General features: G+C 39.3%; 3 protein-coding genes, 1 long non-coding RNA gene and 1 other non-coding gene across 6 annotated transcripts in view; 3 read left to right on the top strand and 2 right to left on the bottom strand.

Annotated features, from left to right (window-relative positions):
- XPOT (exportin for tRNA) overlaps nt 1-1,460 on the bottom strand; it is a 33,426-nt gene extending 31,966 nt beyond the window's left edge. The window contains exon 1 of the mRNA XM_087934433.1: nt 974-1,460. The gene's annotated coding sequence lies outside the window, so the exon portion shown is untranslated. The remainder of the gene's footprint in view (nt 1-973) is intronic.
- On the top strand, nt 1,243-6,825 carry RPL18A (ribosomal protein L18a). Of its 2 annotated transcripts, none has more exons than XM_026700178.2 (5): nt 1,243-1,689; nt 2,297-2,476; nt 3,472-3,601; nt 5,945-6,054; nt 6,680-6,825. In XM_026700178.2, the coding sequence occupies exons 1-5, from the start codon at nt 1,672-1,674 to the stop codon at nt 6,770-6,772; spliced, it is 531 nt and encodes a 176-aa protein (XP_026555963.1). In that variant the 5' UTR covers nt 1,243-1,671; the 3' UTR covers nt 6,773-6,825. The 2 variants fall into 2 exon arrangements, with proteins under 2 accessions (XP_026555963.1, XP_026555973.1); XM_026700188.2 differs by having other exon boundaries at nt 1,614-1,684.
- Nucleotides 5,726-5,854, top strand: LOC113438271 (small nucleolar RNA SNORA68). The gene has a single exon (XR_003374358.1). It is a non-coding gene; the product is annotated as a small nucleolar RNA SNORA68 (small nucleolar RNA).
- Nucleotides 6,680-12,955, bottom strand: LOC148125582 (uncharacterized). The gene is made up of 2 exons (XR_015743810.1): nt 12,666-12,955; nt 6,680-8,204 (listed from the first exon to the last, which is right to left on the bottom strand). It is a non-coding gene; the product is annotated as an uncharacterized LOC148125582 (long non-coding RNA).
- On the top strand, nt 12,692-19,889 carry KICS2 (KICSTOR subunit 2). The gene is made up of 3 exons (XM_026700167.2): nt 12,692-13,100; nt 14,593-14,881; nt 18,155-19,889. Exons 1-3 carry the CDS (start codon nt 12,815-12,817, stop codon nt 18,969-18,971), a joined length of 1,392 nt encoding a protein of 463 aa, XP_026555952.1. The 5' UTR covers nt 12,692-12,814; the 3' UTR covers nt 18,972-19,889.
- The last annotated feature ends 720 nt before the right edge of the window (nt 19,890-20,609 follow it).

Raw genomic sequence — 20,609 nt, 5'->3', positions numbered from 1 at the left:
TTCCATATTAACAGATCAGGAGCCAGCTCATCCATCTATCACCTAAATAAAAGCATAGGCTAATTGTCTTCATTCCCAATTCCTTATCTGCACAAAAAATCCAAAAAAGGCAAATGATAGAGTGAATATAGATCTTTTCCTACATAAATATCAGAAATGAAGAAAAATTAAGCACAGAACTAAAAATGCCTATCTATCTATCTATCTATCTTATCTCTATATCTATACACACACATACTTTAGACTGGGCAAAATGCACCCCATCAGACTCAGTTGGATTTAAAGTACATTCACCAAAAGTCAGTGGATAAGTGATTCAGTGTTATCAGGAATGCAGTAAACTCTTGGTATATTTTAAAAATGACTAAATTGTAATTACAAGTCCAAAGATCTCTCCATATGTTATCATAATTATATTCAAATTGCATTTACATTTGGATTCCAATTAAATTAGATCACCTAATAAGCTAGTTATTGATGAGGTGATAGATTCCTGCTGGATGTAGCATATTTGCATTTTCTCATAGGATTGTCCATTTTCTGTGGCATATCTAGAGCCAACTGATAATATTATAGTATAATACTATAGGGAAAGTTGGATTTTGAAAAAGCAGGATAGGAAGCGTACCAAAACTCTTCTGGTGTTGGAGAAGTCTCACTAGAATACTATGGACAGCCAAAAAAACAAATAGATCACTGAACACATCAACCCATTCTTACTCAACGACCCAGCTTAAATCATTATCCTACTTTGGATGCATTATACAAAGACCTAGCTCTCTGGAAAATGCAGATTTTTTAAATTAGAAACAGCATTCTAGTTATACAGTTATCTTTAGGCCTCACTCTTCTCAAATACTGAGTCTACTGGCAGTTTATGACTGGACTCTGGGATTCGTTCAGGAGAGAAAGCTATGCAAACGTTTCCAAATCATACATTTATTACATTGATATACCATCTTTCCGTCAAGACCTTTGAGAAGCATCGTGTTCCCTCCAATATTTCCCCACAACACCATGAATTAGGCTAGCAGAGTCAGAGTAATTCGCCCCGAATTGTCCAGTGAACTTTGCGATTGCACCACGCTGTCTGTCATTTAGGGACCCTTCGCATAACCCAGCTTTCACTTCCACAGCGGCTTGTGGAATGCAAGCCTGCCTGGTCGCTTCCAATCCATTCGCAGCTTGTTAGCGAACACACCATTGCCTTCGCTTCCCCCGACTGACGGTCTGCACCGGCGAAAAAAACCAGGCGAAGGCGTGCTCCAAGCACCGTTAACTGTGGCGTATTCAGAGATCCTTCATATTATGTAGGCATAAGGCTACTTTTAGCTGCTTAAGCTACACTATAGTAAGCAGCAAACAAACCAGCGAAAAAATTTAATAGCGTTGTCGGTCTTCAGAAGTCACCAAAACACGCCCGTCCAAACTCGATTAGAGACGAATAAAAGCTTTAAATCGCCGCCTGAAAGGCGCTTGGGCGACTAGAAGATGGTAAAACCGGGCTTTTTAAGGAATGACATGTCCTCCATCCAATAAGAACGTGCTCCTTAAGTCCAATAGTCGGCAGCCGCTCGTAGGCAAGGCGGTACTTCGTGTCGGCAATGGTCACGTGTGCGTCCTGCGCCTGCGAAACTTCCTTTTCTGGGCGGCCGTGAGAGAGGCGAGACCATGAAGGCGTCGGGTACGGTGAGTGCTGCGCGTGTGGCCTTGCTGGGGGTCTCGCGCGGGGAGACCTCTGCTGCTGCGGGGCCGAAGGAATGCGAGCAAGGCAAAGAATGGTAGGAAGGCGGGGAAGGAATCTCCATTCGGGAACCTTCTTGCAGTCGTCTTTTTCCTCTGCCACGAGTGAGCACCCAATATGGCCGTCTCCCGTGCGCTAATTCCTGTAGCGTGGGCCCGGGTCGGCTGCTCAAGTCGGCGGATTCAACTCGCCACATCTTTCCCGGACCTAGAATGTAATATAGTAGAGCGAGATCAGCTGGGAAGAAAAATGCACTTGGAGCCGTCCTGCTCATGTCATTCTTAGGTTCTTTTCGCTCTCATCCTCGTATCGGTTTCCAAGACTGAACTCGAGGAGATTTCAAATAGGCAATATGTGTTCTACCTCTGTAATTATTATTGAAAATCTTTATAGTTGAGTTTACAGAGCATTGGCGAAGCGTGAGTTTACTTCGATCTAGTAAAGCAGCTAAGTAACACCTTTTTCTTGTAATAAGTGCATCTCTTGATCAAGTTTGATTCTAAAACCATAATGAATTTTTATTAATATTTCTTTCTCTTTTTTTCCTTTAAGCTGAGGGAGTATAAAGTTGTTGGGAGATGCCTTCCTACTCCCAAATGTCCAACACCACCTCTCTATCGTATGCGCATCTTTGCTCCTAACCATGTTGTTGCAAAGTCCCGTTTCTGGTATTTTGTCTCGCAACTGAAGAAGATGAAAAAATCTTCTGGGGAAATCGTATACTGTGGACAGGTATTGTAATAGGAAATGGAATAGGTTTAAATATTGAAAGCATATTTTCTAATACTGTTTATCCCTAATAATTATGAGTAATTATGTAATAGTTATGAGTAATTATGATTGGATCAAAATGCTTTTTCAAAAAGTTTGTCTTAAAATTTCTATTACTGATGACTTATACAAATTTTAAATTACTTTTTCCTATTTCATTTCATGACTCTTTTGAAATGAATGACCCGTTTATTGAAGATAAACATAAAAAATGTGGCTGGTTTTTGTGACCTGAAGATAGGATAGTAGTTATAAAGTTCTTTTAAAATTAGAAACAGCATGGAAAGATTTTTTTTCCAAGAAGGCCCTTTTTAAATTTCTTTCAATGAATTTGGCAGAGAGAGGTAAAAGCAGGTTAAACTTAGTACAATCCATTGCTAATTTTCTGTTGCAGAGTAAGGTAGTTCTTAACCTTACTTTGAATATACATCAATTTTATGTCCAACATTTGGAGGCATCTAATTGATCACTACTTTTAGATAGAATGCTGGAAAAGCAAACCAGTCCTGGCTTCTTAAGAGAGCTACAGGTTGATTCTATGTGGTGCCTATGCTAATTAATCATTAATCTGAGGAGGCCTTCCATAGGTCAATATGCTTATAGAGAGAAATCTGTCCTCAACAGTAGACCATGAAATAGGTGAAGTAGTAATAAATGGGACCAATCTTGTGTGTGCTGAATTCAAAGCACTTTGGGTGGGCGGGCAAAGAATCATAGTACAATGGTACTGATTTCTGCATAAAGATTTCAGCTTGTTTCAGGATTAGATTCATGTAATCTTGGGTATGTTTTTTTACCCTGTCTATTCTGATCCAGAGAAAATCTAATGTATTCTATGGAAATTGGATTAGAGCTTTAGGATGTTGGTTCTAATCAATTCATTGTAGACTTGACATGCTAATTAAAACACTGATTAGTTTTCTGTTATTTTAACATGGATATTTTTATACTGTTAGGTTTTTGAGAAATCGCCTCTGAAGGTGAAAAATTTTGGTATTTGGCTGCGCTATGATTCTCGTAGTGGAACTCACAATATGTACAGGGAATACAGGGATTTAACAACTGCTGGAGCTGTTACACAGTGCTGTAAGTAGAGGCCATTCAGTATTAGATCATCTTAAGATATTGCTGTCATAAAAGAAAAGTGTTTCAAGAATTGGTATTCCTCATTATTGGTTTTACAATAATGTTCCTATTACTTTGACTACTAGCTAATAGTAAATAATGGAGGATGGAGTATTTTGGGTGCCTTTAAATCAGTTTTGACTCCCAACAAGTCCTGGCAATTTTCTTGGAAAGATTTCAGAAGTGGGTTGTCATTGTCACTTTCCTAGGATTGAGAAAGAATGATTGGCCTGAGATAACCCAGTTGGCTTTCATGGGATTTCTGCTCTTTAGCCTAATGCTTTAACTACCGCTACACCAAGTTGGCTCTCAAATGGTAATATAAGTAATCCTTGATTTATGGCCACAATCAGGCCCAAAATGTATGTTGCTAAGTGGGACAGTTGTCAAGTGAAATTTGCCCTATTTTAGGACTCTCCCCCAGTTAAGTGAATCACTGCAGTTAAGTTACTAACATGGTTGCTAAGTGAATGGCTTTCCCATTGACTTTGCATATCAGAACATTGCAAAAATGATCACATGACCATGAAACACTGCAACCGTCATGAGTCAGTTGCCAAGTGTCTGAATTTTGATCATGTGATCATGGGGATGCTGCAATGGTAAGTGAAAAATGGTCAATAATCACTTTTCAGTGCTGTTGTACTTTGGTCACTAAATGGACTGTTGTAAGTCAAGGACTACCTGACTGTTAAAATTGAATTGTTGAAATGTGTTATATATTGAAACTTGGTAGACTCATATCTCTTACCTATGAGTGCTATAAGTTATTCTATACAGTGCCATTTGGAGAGGTAATGTTTTCCTTAGCTTAGACTATTGACTAAGCTTCCTGATATTTACTTCAAATCCAAATTGTCTACCAACTCAAAACCCATTTGAGTATATCCCAGAAGGCCTTTTTTGGTATTAGGCAATTATTGCCAAAGCAACAAAAAAAGTTCAAAAATTAATTTGGAGAATATGCAAGAAATTTGGTATAGATATATATTCAATTAGTAGCTTCAGGCTTTAATATTAGATATGTTTTTAATATTCTAAACTTCCATTCAGTTCAGAAAAACCCTTTGATTGGGCTAGTAGAGTTAATCAAAGGATGCTTTAGAAAGGTTCCTCTTTTATGCTGGATATGTAATAAATTTAAAGAAACATGAAATAGACATGTCCACTTGTAATTTCTTTTCAGTTTTATGATTGTTAATGTTGAACCACATTCTTGGACAGATGTCAGCATTTTGTTAAATATCCTTAAAATTGGAATCTTTTAATCTGTGAGGAACTTTGGGTAGATTGGTGTTGAATCTTCTGCAAAAGGGTGATATATTCTTGGAAGCTACTTGTGCTCCAGAAGTTAAAACTTGTTTTAACAAAAATCAGTCAACTATCTGCTTTCAAATTAGCTTTCTTCACAAAGAAAGGCAAGAATTGATAATATCATTTGTGGTCTAGATTTAATTTATTGTTTAAAAATTAATGTTAAAATTAAAGGAAGTTATATAATTTGAATAGTTTAATTTGTGTGTTTAGTTTTATTTCTGATTATTTTTTAATTTTTTTTACTAAGTTTGTTTATTTCCCCTTGCCCCAGTTTCCCCCATTAGTTTTTAATAGGTTTCTTTCTAGCAGTGCATAGTATTTTATACAATAACAATATGATTAAATAGGGCATAGTAACATTTTTTTTTTACAAAATGTTACAAAGTTTGTAAAAATAAACTCAAAAGTTTGAAGATCCACATACTTCCTTGGAAAAGCACTTAAATTTGGCAATCTTAAGGTAGAGGTATCAAGGATTACATCACAATATAACAAGTCTTTCCAAATAAATGCTTAAAATTGAATTCCTATATTAATATTTATTGCATATTTAGCTTCTCTTAAACTCAAGTCCACCTGATTTTAAAAAGTATAAATAACATGCCATTCATTAATTCATTAAAAAAAAAATCTAAACATATTTTGGATACAAATGATTGAATGTAGTTATTACATTTTTCATTTCTAGAACCTGTTGATTCTTCTCTAATTCAGTATGCTCAGCTTATATGGCAGAACCATAAATCATTACTAGTTTTGAAATTTGTAACTGCATACAAACCCAAAGAGCATTGTTTATAATAAAATGTTCTTGTCATGTGTGCAGATATTAAATGTTTCTTGTCGCCTTTCAAGAGCTGAAGTGTTTTTGAAAGTGAAATTAAAGATTCTACAACTAATAACTGTTCCTATATGGAGATTGGTAAAAGTATTTAGATCAGAGCTAATTCTTTTGCTAAAATGTATAATTCAACCAATGAATTGCAGATCGTGATATGGGAGCACGTCATAGAGCTCGTGCTCATTCTATTCAGATCATGAAGGTTGAAGAGATTGCTGCTAGCAAATGCCGCAGACCTGCTGTCAAACAGTTTCATGTAAGTATAGCAAATTTTAAGTGTGTGTATTCTCAGATTATATAATTTGAAATTTTTCTACTTTCTCTATGAAACTTTATAATTTTGGTCAATGACTATAAGTAGATTGATTGAACTCATATATATTGAAGTTCCTCCATCAATTTGTAGTCACAGGCTTTTCAGGTAACTATAGAACAATTGGGTCATATCTTTCAGCTCATATTACTTCAGGTTTGTTGGAAAAAAACTGAAGAATGCTTTGTGCACCAATTTGATCTTCTAGAGAAAATGAGATATTAAGCTAACATACACATACTCAATACTAAAAATGCTAATATGCCATAGAGTTTTAATATGTAGCATTTCTTTAAAAAAAAACACTTCCAAAATGATCGTTTTACTATTTAGCATTATACTTGCTTTAAAAAGTATATAATCACTTGCCTTGTTTTAAAAATTCATTTTATAGTTGTGCTCTGAGAAGTCCATCCTTTATTTTGCATGGATTAAATTATCGCTTGGTACTAACATTAGAAATATATGTGCTTTCACTAGAAAGTGTCATTTTTAAAATTTTCTGAATAGTACCCAAACTGGTGAAATTTTATTTGTGCTTATAATGAAATGTAATCTCTTTTTACAGGATTCTAAAATTAAATTCCCTCTGCCACACAGAGTGTTGCGCTGTCAGCATAAGCCACGCTTCACTACCAAGAGACCAAATACATTCTTCTAAATGTAGGCTTGATTGATAAGTTCCATGTATCAATAAAGTTTTTTTGAACATTCGATTGTGTTTTAAACCATATTTATTCTACTCTTATTTAAATGGCTCATCTCATTAGTGTGACTTTGAATGGCAGCAGTTTTAAATATTTAAAACATTTCACAAGCATTAACTAGCAGCCAAGACAAATATCAACACAACAGCTGTACAGGCTCTGACACCAATCCTTCCAGCTCTAGGAAAGGTCAACAGGTTCAGGGCCAATCTGAATTATGTTCCACAAAGCAGATGCTATAACACAAAGGGCTCTCTTCCTGGCATTTGCCAGATGACACTAATTGACAAAATCCATAGCATGTTTCTCATGTCATACATGATGGGACAAGTGGACCATAATTAAGTCGAGGTGGTTCTGACTTTTGCAAATGAAATGCATCAAAAATACTCTGCTACAAGGGTCTTCAAACTTGGACAAGTTTAAGACTTGTGGACTTCAACTCCCAGAATTCCTGAGCTAACATGACTGGAGAAGGAATTCTGGGAGTTGAAGTCCACAAGTCTTAAAGCTGTCAAGTTTGAAGACCCCTGTTCTGGTATATCACCTTGGAATGGTGTATTCTGATCCAGCTCTATTATACCCTAATTATGCAGAAAGCTGAGGTGCTAAGAATTTTAGATCTTGCATAAATGTTCACTGTCATGTTTACATCAATTTTATTAAGCAATTTCAACTTTATAAAAGCATTTTAGTTTCTGTCTGGCAACATGCTAAGTAAAGATGCAAAAAACTTAATCACAATGTTGAACACATTTTTTTCCAAAAAAAAAAGTACTACCACCTTTAGAATTAAATGTGCCTCAATAGAGAAATAAGACTTGGAAAGTGTATCAGATCATGTAATGGACCCTCTTCACTGGGAAAATCCATGGCAGCATTGCAATTCTTTGTATTCTGAAAACGGCACATTTACACAATGAAAGCAGATCTGATAAAGCCAGAGAAAAGCTTCGTTGATGTCACACTTCTTTCAGGTACATTTTTCTTAAAGTCCTGCTTGTTCTGGAAATAGATCCTGCCACTGTGATGTCCCTAGTTCTAGAATTTGCAAAAAGTAAGCACAATCATGTCTTCAAACTGAATAGCACTAGCACTTAAGACTTACTGCTTCACAGTGCTTTACAGAGTCTGCATATTGCCCCCAACAATCTGGATTCTCATTTTCTCGATCTGGGCAGGCTGGAAGGCTGCCTGAACCTTGAGAGCGGCACTGCGGGCAGTCTTCGAATGCCTTCTAATCACTGCTCCGCCAAACAAGGGGGAAAGATCTGTCGGTCTTCTCCAATCTTCATACCTTTCCTCTGCAACTAAGCTCAGTAGACCTCCGTTACTAATGAAGATCATAGACATGAACTTTTTGGGTGAACATCCATCATGGAAGCGCTGAAAAAGCAGGAGAAAAGCTTGTTAGGTACTGAAACAGTCAACCAGGGTTTGATTTTAAGGCTTGTGGTAAAATATTTTATTCTGTGGGTCCTTGTATAGCTTTGCATAGATCTAGGGACTAAAAAATGCCCCTGGTGGGGGGGGGGCATTTCCGCCTGCTATGGGTGTTTTTGTCCTGTTAGGACCTGCGAAGCTTAGAGGACCAGATATGTCGGTGAAAGGTCATAGTATATAGCTGAGCCATTCCCATGGGAATAGCTGAGCCATTCCCATGGGAATTTCCGCAGATGTATATTCTCATCCTGTTTATTCTCATCCTATATATCCTGTGGAAATAACATCCTGTTGAGGTCACTTGTTTTCTGTATATGCATTTTGTTCTCAATAAAAGCTGGTACCTGGGTCTACTCGGGGCTGGCATTTGCTCAGACGTTTTCCCTGCGTCTCATTTCAAATGTCAGACCACCACAAGTGGTGACCCTGACGTGATAGTTTGGAAGGCTATACGTTTCGGCGTGATAGCTTGAAAGCTATACGTTTCCCGCATCCTATACTCATCGTCGCGGACGTCGACTGGGCCCTCATCTTCTTCGCTGGACGGAGACAGATTCTTTTCGTGAGTATGGGAGGAGATTTCTCGAAGGCTCAGACAGGGCACATTAGGGAAATGAGAGAAATCACTGGGAATAGGTTTAAGTTTGGAGTTCATAGTAGAGGACATGCAGTAGGAAAGAAAGAAATTGAGGACTTATTACAGTATGTTTGGAAACATATTCCGTGTTATCCAGAGGGAGGTAGTATTAAAGTAGAGTGCTGGAGAAAGATAGGGAAATTTTTGCACGAGGAGCCTCGTGCCCCTTCTTCAATTTTGTTAACCTGGAGGGTGGTTATGGATGCATTAGCTACGCATGAACAACCGCTCCTAGCACCCCCCGAAGAAGGTTTGCCGCCTTACCATGCGGTACGTATATTGCCACCGACAGCACCTCCAGATAAATCCAGAGGACTGTCAGGCACTGAAAATACTTTGTCAGAAGAGAAGAGTTTGCCTTTAAGAGTTCAAGCAGATGCAGTTACTGCAGCTATTCAGGAAGCAACAAATAGAGGGGAATTATCAGGAGATGATTTGGTAGAATTTGGAGTGGAGATTCAACTTAATCCAGTAGAAATTGGTGTAGATGCTGCTTTAAATCAACAGAGAGATGGAATGCCTGAGGAGGGGTTCGTTCTTCTCCCAGTTAATTTCCAAGCCGTGGGGGCTCTCCCTGATGGCGAAGGTGGTGAGAAAACCTTTACTAACATCAAACAAGGAAACAATGAACCCTATGAAAATTTCATTAGCAGATTGAAATTGGCTATTGAAAGGCAAATTGACAATCAATTTGCCCGGAATGAATTGCTTTTGAAGTTAGCGGTAGATCAGGCTAATGTAGATCGCAAAAAGATCCTTAATCCACTTATTGCGAGTGGAAAGCGAGAGATCACAGATTTGATAAACGCATGTAGGAAGGCGGGGAGTCAGACTTTTAACATGGAGACTTTAGCTCTGGCTCTGCAGGCAGGAAATAATAAAGAAACTTTTTTCAATTGTGGGAAGCCTGGACATTTTAAAGCGCAATGTTGGGCTCCTGGAGGGGGTCAAAGTCAGCAAAAAAAGAGATCAATGGGACAGAGTGTGACCTAAATCAGTATATCAGATGCTCCTAAAGTTTTTACTGATGGAGAAAAAAAAAAGTTTTTGATGCTTGTGTTTGGGAAGATAAATTTGGAATTTGGCATACAAAAGTGACATCAGAGCAGAAGTCTGCCCAGCAGGCAGAACTTGCTGCTGTAGTTTTGGCTTTTCAAAATTTTCAAAATCAGGATTTTAATCTAATAGTGGATTCTTTGTATGTATATAATTTGTTACCCTTTGTAGCAGGTTCTTATTTGTCTCCTGGAATATCACCTAATATTCTACGTTTGCTTTTGTTGTTGCAAGGATGTTTGGAGCAGCGTGTGAATGTGTGTTTTGTTGCCCATATTCGTAGCCATAGTAATTTACCTGGAATTTTATCACAAGGCAATGCCAAAGCTGACAGTGCTGTAACTTCAGTTCTCACTGTCCAGCCATGGGACAGCCATAGTTATTTTCATCAAAATGCTAAAGCGTTGGCACATCAATTCAAGCTTACTGCTGCAGAAGCTGCTGCCATAATTCAGCAATGTCCAACTTGTTCAAAGCAAGGCACGGCTATTCCTATGGGAGTCAACCCCAGGAGGTTGAAACCTTCAATGATTTGGCAAATGGATGTTACTCAGTATCCATCATTTGCACCTTGGAAGTATATACATGTGACTGTGGATACTTATTCAGGATTCCTAATGGCTACTCCTCAAAGAGGTGAAGCGGTTAAACATGTCATCAATCATTGCATTAAGACATTTTCAGTTGCTGGTACGCCTCAAACTTTAAAAACAGACAATGGTGCAGCTTATCGGAGCACAGTCTTTGATCAGTTTTGCAAACAGTGGTCCGTGGAACATAAATTTGGGATTCCATACAATTCCACAGGACAGGCTATTGTGGAGCGTTATAATGGCACGCTCAAGAACATGTTAGCTAAATTAAATAAAAAAGGAGGGAAGCTCCTGGGGCTTCCGGCAATTCAAGATCATTTAAATCTTGCTTTGTATACTTTAAATTTTTTAAATTTGTCTGGTAACCCCCCTGCGAGTGCGGCCAGCAGGCATTTTTCTTCTCCTTCTACAGATGCAGTGAGGCCTCGAGTGTTGGTGCGATTCGTTCCGGATCCGGCATGGGTTCCCGCTGAGCTGATTACGTGGGGACGTGGTTATGCAGCAGTAGAACATCTTGGTCAAATTCGTTGGGTTCCTGGTCGATGTATTCGGCCTGATCATTCACAGGCGTCTTCGCAGGTGCCAGTGAGGGAGGTTCCTGATTCTCAGGATGGCGTTTCCGTGGTTCCTGATTCTCTTGATGCCGGCAATCCAGGCGCGGCACTGTGAAGGCTGGGAAAAGATGACTGCTTATCTGAGGTTATCAACTTGTATGCAGCAGATTCCTTTGGGGAATCGGACTAAATTAATCTGCAAACAGCGGCATCTTTTGATTTTTCCAGCATATTGGTCCTGGCATAAGGGTCAAGACATTCTTTACTCGGGACCTGATAAGGATATTATATCTTCAGCCTGTGCTACAACTCTGATCCTGTTTAATGTTTCTGTTTCAGACTATGGACAATATAGATGTCAATTGGAGTTACCTAAGTTTCCTTACACAGACTCTCTTTCCCACCTTTGGGAATAGCTATGAACTATAGAGATATTCATATTTTAAATAATTTCACTGTTGCTATGTTTAATAATACTGTTAAGAGCATTAAGATGTTAAATGAAGAAGTGTCTGAAATTCGCCAAATTACTTTACAAAATCGTTATGCTTTAGACATAATATTAGCTGCTAAAGGAGGAGTTTGTGCTTTAATTCATTCACATTGTTGTATTTTTATACATAATTATGAGCCTAACATTACAAGAACTGTTCATGATATGGAAGACCGCATAGCTGAACACGAAGCAGGAAAAGATGGCTTTGATAAGTCACCTTGGGCTTTGCTATGGGATTGGCTTCCTGACAGCTCATGGTTACGTTCATTGCTTCAATTAGTTGTGACAATTGTTATTATACTTATTATGTTATGTTGCTGTATTCAATGTATTCCTAATCTATTTCAAATATGTACCTCAGTTTTTCAGCGTACGAGACGAAGTTGCGAGGGAACTGTGTATTATGCCACTAAAACACCCCCTATCTTTGAATAAATAAAAAAGGAGGGAATGTGGTAAAATATTTTATTCTGTGGGTCCTTGTATAGCTTTGCATAGATCTAGGGACTAAAAAATGCCCCTGGTGGGGGGGGGCATTTCCGCCTGCTATGGGTGTTTTTGTCCTGTTAGGACCTGCGAAGCTTAGAGGACCAGATATGTCGGTGAAAGGTCATAGTATATAGCTGAGCCATTCCCATGGGAATAGCTGAGCCATTCCCATGGGAATTTCCGCAGATGTATATTCTCATCCTGTTTATTCTCATCCTATATATCCTGTGGAAATAACATCCTGTTGAGGTCACTTGTTTTCTGTATATGCATTTTGTTCTCAATAAAAGCTGGTACCTGGGTCTACTCGGGGCTGGCATTTGCTCAGACGTTTTCCCTGCGTCTCATTTCAAATGTCAGACCACCACAAAGGCTCTTCGCTGAGCAGCCTTTTTCAGCGTTTCCCAAATAAGCGCTAAGCCCGAATTAAGCTCAGCTCTGTGACCTTAATTAGCTCTTTAGTTCTCCCTCGCGGCTCTTGCTACTATTCGAAATGGATAAGACCTCCTTCCTCGGGTACACGCGGAAGAACGTCTCCCTCCTAACCCAACAGCTGATTCAAGCCGCTTCCACCGGCACCTCGTTGCCACGCCCTTCCCGTCCCCGATAAGTCACGTGGGCTTGAGCCTTTCCCAACCGCCTCTCCGGAATGGCTCCTGAAGGGGGAAGGGGTTGGGCTCGCGCCTGTTGTTCCTGTGGGGTCCGGGGGTTCTCGCTTGGCGCCAAGGATGGCGAGCGGGGGGAGCCGCGATCGTCGCGGCGGCGGCGGCGGGCGGCGAATGGGGGAGCCGATGCCCGTGGGAGCGCCAGTCCCGGTAGAGCAGGCCGTGCTGGAGACGTTTTTCTCTCATTTAGGCATCTTCTCCTACGACAAGGCCAAGGACAACGTGGAAAAGGAGCGCGAAGCCAATAAGAATGCCGGGAGCAGTTGGCTTTCGCTCCTGGCAGGACTGGCCCATCTGGCGGCGGCTGAAAAAGCCTACCATAACATGACCTTCCTGGGCCAGAAGCTAGGTACCCGAACTCGGGCTGCTGCTGCTGCTGGGCGCTGCAGTTGGCCTTCTCCCACCTTGTCCCCGTTTTGCTTTGGGGGCGCTTCCCTGGGAAGAAGTCCTGAGTCATGGGCACGTCAACCCTTGCAGGGAGGGTGTGTGTGTGGAGGGGGAGAAGCCTTTTCCTCATATCTGCTGAGCCTCCCTCAAGGCTTGCCAAAAGTCAGCGCTGGGGAGGCTTCAATCCCGACCTTTCTTACAGAACCGATTCACTTTTCCAAATTCGTGCATTTCTAAGCTTATCCGAAGCACCGTTGCTCTATTCTGAATGACTTCTGCACACCTCTCTCTTTCCTTCCTCTGCATCTTTAGCGAATATATTTGGGGTTGAGGTCTTACAAGTGCCACTGTCCTTGCTTATGGTGGGGAGGTGTTACTTTTGGACAGAATGTGCAGATTACATAGGAAAAATTAATGTTTTCTTGAAACAAGTAACAAATTCACACACACACACACACACACCCCATCTGATTAACTGTGGCTGTAATATAGATCGGTATTTGGAGAGTTGTGCTGCCCATTTTATGATGGACATTTATGATATATGGAGTAGGAACAGTCTGCCAGCTAATGTAATATAAATTTTATTCATATTTTTAAGACTAGCCCTTGAAGTACCAAAGTTGGTATTTATAGGCTTTTTTCTGGATTATATTGCATTATGTAATGTGAGTAATTGATATAATTTGTAGTAGTGCTAAAAACTCCTGATTTAGAGACACATAAAAATTACAGATCAAAGAAAGAAAGGAAGATGGAGAGAGAAATGAAACTATATAGTAGTTCAAAAATATTTAAAAAATAACTTGATAATAAAATGACTGGCACATTCTGAGGAAAGTAATGAAAATGTCTTAGTATTTAAGAAGGGATAAAATGCAAGAAAAAAGTATACTTCTAATTTAAAAGTGGTTCTAAATCTGCAGCTGCCTATAGATCTACCTTCATGGAAAGGTTATTTTTCTTTCTTAATTCTCTTCATGGTTATAACAATAGTCTTGTTGTTTTATATGCAAGTTTTCTGGTACATATAGCCATTAATTACCTCAATTGCTGTATTCCATCTTCTGATTGTTCAAAAAGCTGAACCATCTTCTAGAGCTTTTAGTAGCAATGTGAAGTATCAACATTTAACAATGACTCTTTACATTAATTCCCCAAGAAAGGAACTCATTGTCATTATAACTAATTTAAAAATTCTAAATATTGGGGGAAAAAAGGTTGGATTTTGAGAGATATGGGAGTTTTTAAATAGAAACATCATACTGATAAAACATAAGTTAATATTTTAACTATAGTATGAATATATACTGGTATTAAGGAATAATGAAAGCAGCTGTTAAAATGTGGTCCTGAGTGTAACAAACCAAAGAAAATTTGCATGAATATTGTATCTTATTCTCCATTTCATTCCTATCTTTAATAACACCCTCTTCTCTAACAACAAACAATAGGTGGGCAATCATTCTTCAGCCGGAAGGATTCTATACGAACTATATATACATCTCTGCATAATGAGCTAAAGAAGGTGGTAGCAACTGGTCGGAATGCAGTGGGAGGAACAGCTCCTCACCTTGAAGAACTACTCTCTCATCTTTCTGAGCAGCTCTGCTTCTTTGTCCAGGCTCGGATGGAAATTGCTGACTTTTATGAAAAAATGTACAGCCTCAGTACTCAAAAGTATATAAACTCTGAGGAACTGATAAATGTTTTAGAATCCATCCTCAAAAGATACAGCTCAAGGTTAGTATGTGTATGTTGTATGGGATGACTGGAGATTTGTAAAATTCTTATTAATATGGTAAAAGTAACAATACTCTCAAGTTGAGTTCTTGGTAACTATTTGCACAGTTATTCTTCCAACAGTAAGAAAGTGGGTTACTGTGCTTTCAGGATGTTTTAGGACTTTTCCAATCTAGCCAACAGCGCTGAAATTCTGCTGTTGTCTACTATCTAAACCATTGGTTACCAACTTTGAGAAAATTTTGGTGGTCCGCAGAGAAATGTGTCCCCCCCAAAGCACTCCCCCCAAAGCAATTAATCCAGATTGCACGGGAACACAAGGCTACTCCACCCACATGGCCTGTCCACCCTCTGGTCCCCACCCTTCGGCCGAGCACAAACCTTACCTTGAATAGAGCCACGCGAGCTGAAACTGGAAGGTAAGACCAAGGGGGGAGGGAAATCTGCCCTGGGGTGACTTGCTGACGTTGGTGGGAAAGTCAGTCCCATATTCCAGAGCTGCAGTAGTCAAAAGATTGGCCGTTTGATCATCCCGGAGGAGCTCCTCCAGTCCATGGCAGGCCGGTGTACCCAGGTGGAGGAGAAGCTGCTCCGGGATGACCAAAGGGCCAGTCCTGTGACTACTGCAGCTCTGGAATATAGGACCGACTTTCCCACCAATGTCAGCAAGCCACCATCAGTCAAAATTCATATTAGTGGTCTGCAGGATTTAAAATTATGTGTTTGGTGGTCCCTGAGGTGCAAAAGGTTGGCAACCCCCGATCTAAACGCTGATTAGGACTTATCAGATGAGCCACTGGATAAAATGAAAGCATGTTTTAAATTTCAAAAAATAAGATTTAGTTCCTATTTTTGGAAAATATGTAATATATTAATAGTATCAACAGAGTTTAGGAAATTTTTCAATATTGTTATATATACACTGCTCAAAAAAATAAAGGGAACACAAAAATAAGACATCCTAGATCTGAATGAATGAAATTTTCTTATTAAATACTTTGTTCATTACATAGTTGAATGTGCTGACGACAAAATCACACAAAAATTATCAATGGAAATCAAATTTAGCAACCCATGGAGGTCTGGATCTGGACTCAAAATTAAAGTGGAAAAAAACACTATAGGCTGATCCAACTTTGATGTAATGTCCTTAAAACAAAATGAGGCTCAGTAGTGTGTATGGCCTCCACGTGCCTGTATGACCTCCCTACAACGCCTGGGCATGCTCCTGATGAGGTGGCAGATGGTCTCCTGAGGGATCTCCTCCCACACCTGGATTAAAGCATCCCCCAACTCCTGGACAGTCTGTGGTGCAATGTGGTGTTGGTGGATGGAGACATGATGTCCCAGATGTGCTCAATTGGATTCAGGTCTGGGGAATGGGCGGGCCAGCCCATAGCATCAATGCCTTCGTCTTGCAGGAACTGCTGACACATTCCAGCCACATGAGGTCTAGCACTGTCTTGCATTAGGAGGAACCCAGGGCCAACCACACCAGCGTATGGTTTCACAAGGGGTCTGAGGATCTCCTCTCGGTACCCAATGGCAGTCAGGCTACCTCTGGTGAGCACATGGAGGGCTGTGCAGCCCCTTAAAGAAATGCCACCCCACACTATGACTGACCCACTGCCAAACCGGTCATGCTGGAGGATGTTGCAGGCAGCAGAACGTTCTTCGCGGCATCTCCAGACCCTGTCATGTCTGTCACATGTGCTCAGTGTGAACCTGCTTTCATCTGTGAAGAGCACAGGGCACCAATGGCGAATTTTCCAGTCTTGGTGTTCTCTAGCAAATGCCAATGTCCTGCACGGTGTTGGGCTGTAAGCACAACCCCCACCTGTGGATGTCATGGAATCTGTTTCTGATCATTTGAGCAGCCACATGCACATTTGTGGCCCGCTGGAGGTCATTTTGCAGGGCTTTGGCAGTGCTCCTGTCCGTCCTTGCACAAAGGCAGAGGTCCTGATGCTGGGTTGTTGCCCTCCTACAGCCTCCTCCACGTCTCCTGATGTACTGGCCTGTCTCCTCATAGCGCCTCCGTGCTCTGGACACTATGCTACAGACACAGCAAACCTTCTTGCCACAACTCGCATTGATGTGCCATCCTGGATGAGCTGCACTACCTGAGCCACTTGTGTGAGTTGTAGACTCCGTCTCATGCTACCACTAGAGTGAAAGCACCGCCAGCATTCAAAAGTGACCAAACCATCAGCCAGAAAGCATAGGAACTGAGAAGTGGTCTGTGGTCACCATCTGCAAAACCACTCCTTTATTGGGGATGTCTTGCTAACTGCGTATGCTTTCCATCTGTTGTCTATTCCATTTGCACAACAGCATGTGAAATTGATTGTCAATCAGTGTTGCTACCTAAGTGGACAGTTTGATTTCACAGAAGTGTGATTGACTTGGAGTTACATTGTGTTGTTTAAGTGTTCCCTTTATTTTTTTGAGCAGTGTATTATAATATTTAGAGTTAGAATTCGAATGCAAATATAGCACTGTTTTCATCTTTACATTTTTAACCAGAAAACTAGTCCATGTGTACACATTTGCTTAAACAGAGATCATAATTGGATAATTAATTTGCAAAAAACTGAAATTCATATTATAGAGGCCCAAATGTGATTTTCAAGGCAAAAGTGTTTTGAGGGAAGGAACGAACAAGAAAAAGTGATGTCATGGAGAACAATTTAATTACATAACTGATGCTATCCTTAGGTCATCTCTCTTATGCCATTGGAATGTACTCTATTAAGACCTAAGAGTTCTGTAGGTGTACACTAAATGAGATGGGATGGATAATGATTGTTGGATAATGGTTGGATAATAACGATCTTTTTAGATGTGCCATCTGAGTAAATAAAATAATTCATAGCACTTATCTAGTATCAAGGGTACTTAGTGCTGATTTGGTATAAACTCACTGTGATATAAGAGTGATCATTCATCAAACTTTATATTCTGCCTTATTTTTATAAATAAAGCAGCAATACCTAATATTTATAACATTTATTTTTGTAAGTCATCCAGAATTACTGACAATGAGCGGGTGGCCATATAAATTCTTATAGATATTCCTTTTCTCTATTTCTCTTACAACAGCAAACCTGTGAGGGGGATTGGGCTGAGAGAAAATGACCATCTCAAAGTTGCCCAGCTGATTAGACTAGAACTCCGAATATCCTGGTTTTTGTATATATTGAACTAAAACGATAAATGACTTGTTGAGATAATGCCTTTTATGTACTATTCTCTCCCCCCACCTTTTTCTAGATTTCATCACCCAATCCTTAGTCCTCTGGAGGGCAGTTTCCAGTTAGAAACTGATGTGCTTATGCATCTTCTGAAGGCTCAGGCCCAGATCTCTGAATGGAAGTTCCTGCCATCCTTGGTCCACTTGCACAATGCTCACACCAAATTGCAGACATGGGGACAAATTTTTGAGAAGCAGCGCGAAACAAAGAAGCATCTTTTTGGTGGCCAGTCTCAGAAAACTGTTCAACCTCCACACCTTTTCCTGTGGCTAATGAAACTGAAAAATATTCTCCTTGCCAAATTTAGCTTTTATTTTCATGAGGCACTTAGTCGACAAACAACCCTATCTGAAATGAAAACTTTGACTGCAAAAGCTACTCCTGATTATTTTGGGAAAATCTCTAGCTTCATCAGGAAATACGATGCTGTTAATGTTTCATTAATCTTTGACAATCGTGGCTCAGAGAGCTTTCAGGGACATGGTTATCATCACCCACAGTCCTATAGGGAAGCCCCAAAGGGTGTAGACCAGTATCCAGCAGTGGTATCGCTACCCAATGACAGGCCTGTCATGCACTGGCCTAATGTCATCATGATTATGACTGATAGAGCTTCTGATCTGAATACTTTGGAAAAGGTTGTCCATTTCTTTGATGACAAAGTTCAGAGCACATACTTCTTAACACGACCTGAACCTCATTTTACCATTGTGGTTATTTTTGAATCCAAAAAGTCTGAAAGAGACTCTCATTTTATCTCTTTCCTCCATGAAACTTTCTATTCCCTTAAGAATGCCAAAGCTTTTGCAAGCCTGAAGCCAGGATCCAAAGGATAAGAGGACTATTAAGACAAGATAGACAACAGTAACACAAGAAGTTCTAGGCTTCCTCAAATAACCATTTGTACATGTTGTCATTATTTAAAAAGTATTTTAATAAGTATTTAATGATGAAAATTAATTATTAAACATTTTTGGAATGAAAAATCAGAATTGTATAGAGTTGAATGGGAACATGCAAATTACATAAAGGTGCACTAAAATTATCAGAGTTTTGATCAACTTTTTTTTCTCTGTGACCCTCCCTTGTTCTTCCTATATGCACTTTATCTTTTGTTACTTCTTTGTTTAGGGTCTGCAGAAAATTTGGTTTCAAATTTTCAACCCAGAGCCCACTTTCTTCTCTTAAAGTGTTTTTCAGTCATAGTCACTGGAAAATGCTAGAACTTAGAAAGAAATAATTGCAATAAATTAAATGCATTGTAAATTGAAGTATTTTGTTTTTCCATTGTGTCTGCACCTTTCAGATAGTTTGGTTTGTCATTCTGTATTTTCCTAATGTGATACAGATCTAAAAGTAATTATTCTGAAATTCCTTACATTTACATATTGTATAAGAGAAATTGTTTTGAGCATTTTAAAACTGCAACATTACTGGCAAGGTTGAGCAGCAGTAATTTTCAATCCTAAACTAAGTGATGAGGGTTAACAAGTGGAATTTTTCATTAAATTAATGACTTTGTGTAATTAAATTTAAATGTTAATATTTAAAAATAAGAATGGAAAAATAAAAGCATGAGGATATGTAAAATAATGCAGAAGGAACTGTATAGTATTATAAAAATCTGATAAAATGTCTACCAGAGCAAAAATTAAAAATCAGAATTAGTATTTTAAATACTAACTGCTAACTAAAATAATGCTGTTTTGGCTCTGTTTGGATTATTGTATTTCAGATTAAATTATGTATGAAAACATTTCAGTTAAGCAATTTGGTTAATAGTTCTTTGCAAAAACAGGCAAACAATTATTTTCTTCTATTGTCTATACTTTTCTGTTTCATTCAAGTTAGCAACAGCTTCAAAATAATACTGGGTTAAACCATTGGACTGGATTAGAATTTTGGCCTATTTAAGCTTATTTATTAAATTATTAAATTTGTTTGCCACCCATCTCTTCACAAGGGGGCTCTAGGTAGCTTACAACACTAAAAGCAATAAAACCATAACAATAAATAATTCTAATAACAATACAAATTATAATTAAAAGATGGCGAGGAATAGAGCAGGATGCTCAGGGGAGGAGATGGGATCTTTTATTGGTTCATCAATCACCTCCAGTATGATACTAATCCCTTGGGACCCCAAGTCAGCTGGCAGTGCCAGGTGTTCAGATCCTTATGGAAGGTCAAGAGTAGAAGCAGATAAGAGTAGAATAGAACAGAATATAATAGCTGCAAGGGACCTTGAAGGTCTTCTAATCCAGCCCCACGCTCAAGCAGGAGAACCTATACTATTTCAGTTAAGTGGTTGTCTAGGTGTTTTTTAAACTTCCAGTGATGGGAGCACCCATGATATCTGAAGGCAAGCTATTCACTGATTAATTGTCCTCACTGGAAGTTTCTCCTTAATTCCAGATTGCTTCTCTCTAATTAGTTTCCAACCAGTGTTTTTGTCCTGTCCTCTGGTGCTTTGC

The sequence above is a fragment of the Pseudonaja textilis genome, chromosome 5, assembly GCF_049901715.1.
Source record: "Pseudonaja textilis isolate UNSWEBS1 chromosome 5, rPseTex1.2, whole genome shotgun sequence".
Classification (NCBI taxonomy): Eukaryota; Metazoa; Chordata; class Lepidosauria; order Squamata; family Elapidae; genus Pseudonaja; species Pseudonaja textilis.
Note: the sequence above shows the minus strand (reverse complement) of the source record. Positions and strands in the feature narration are given on the sequence as shown.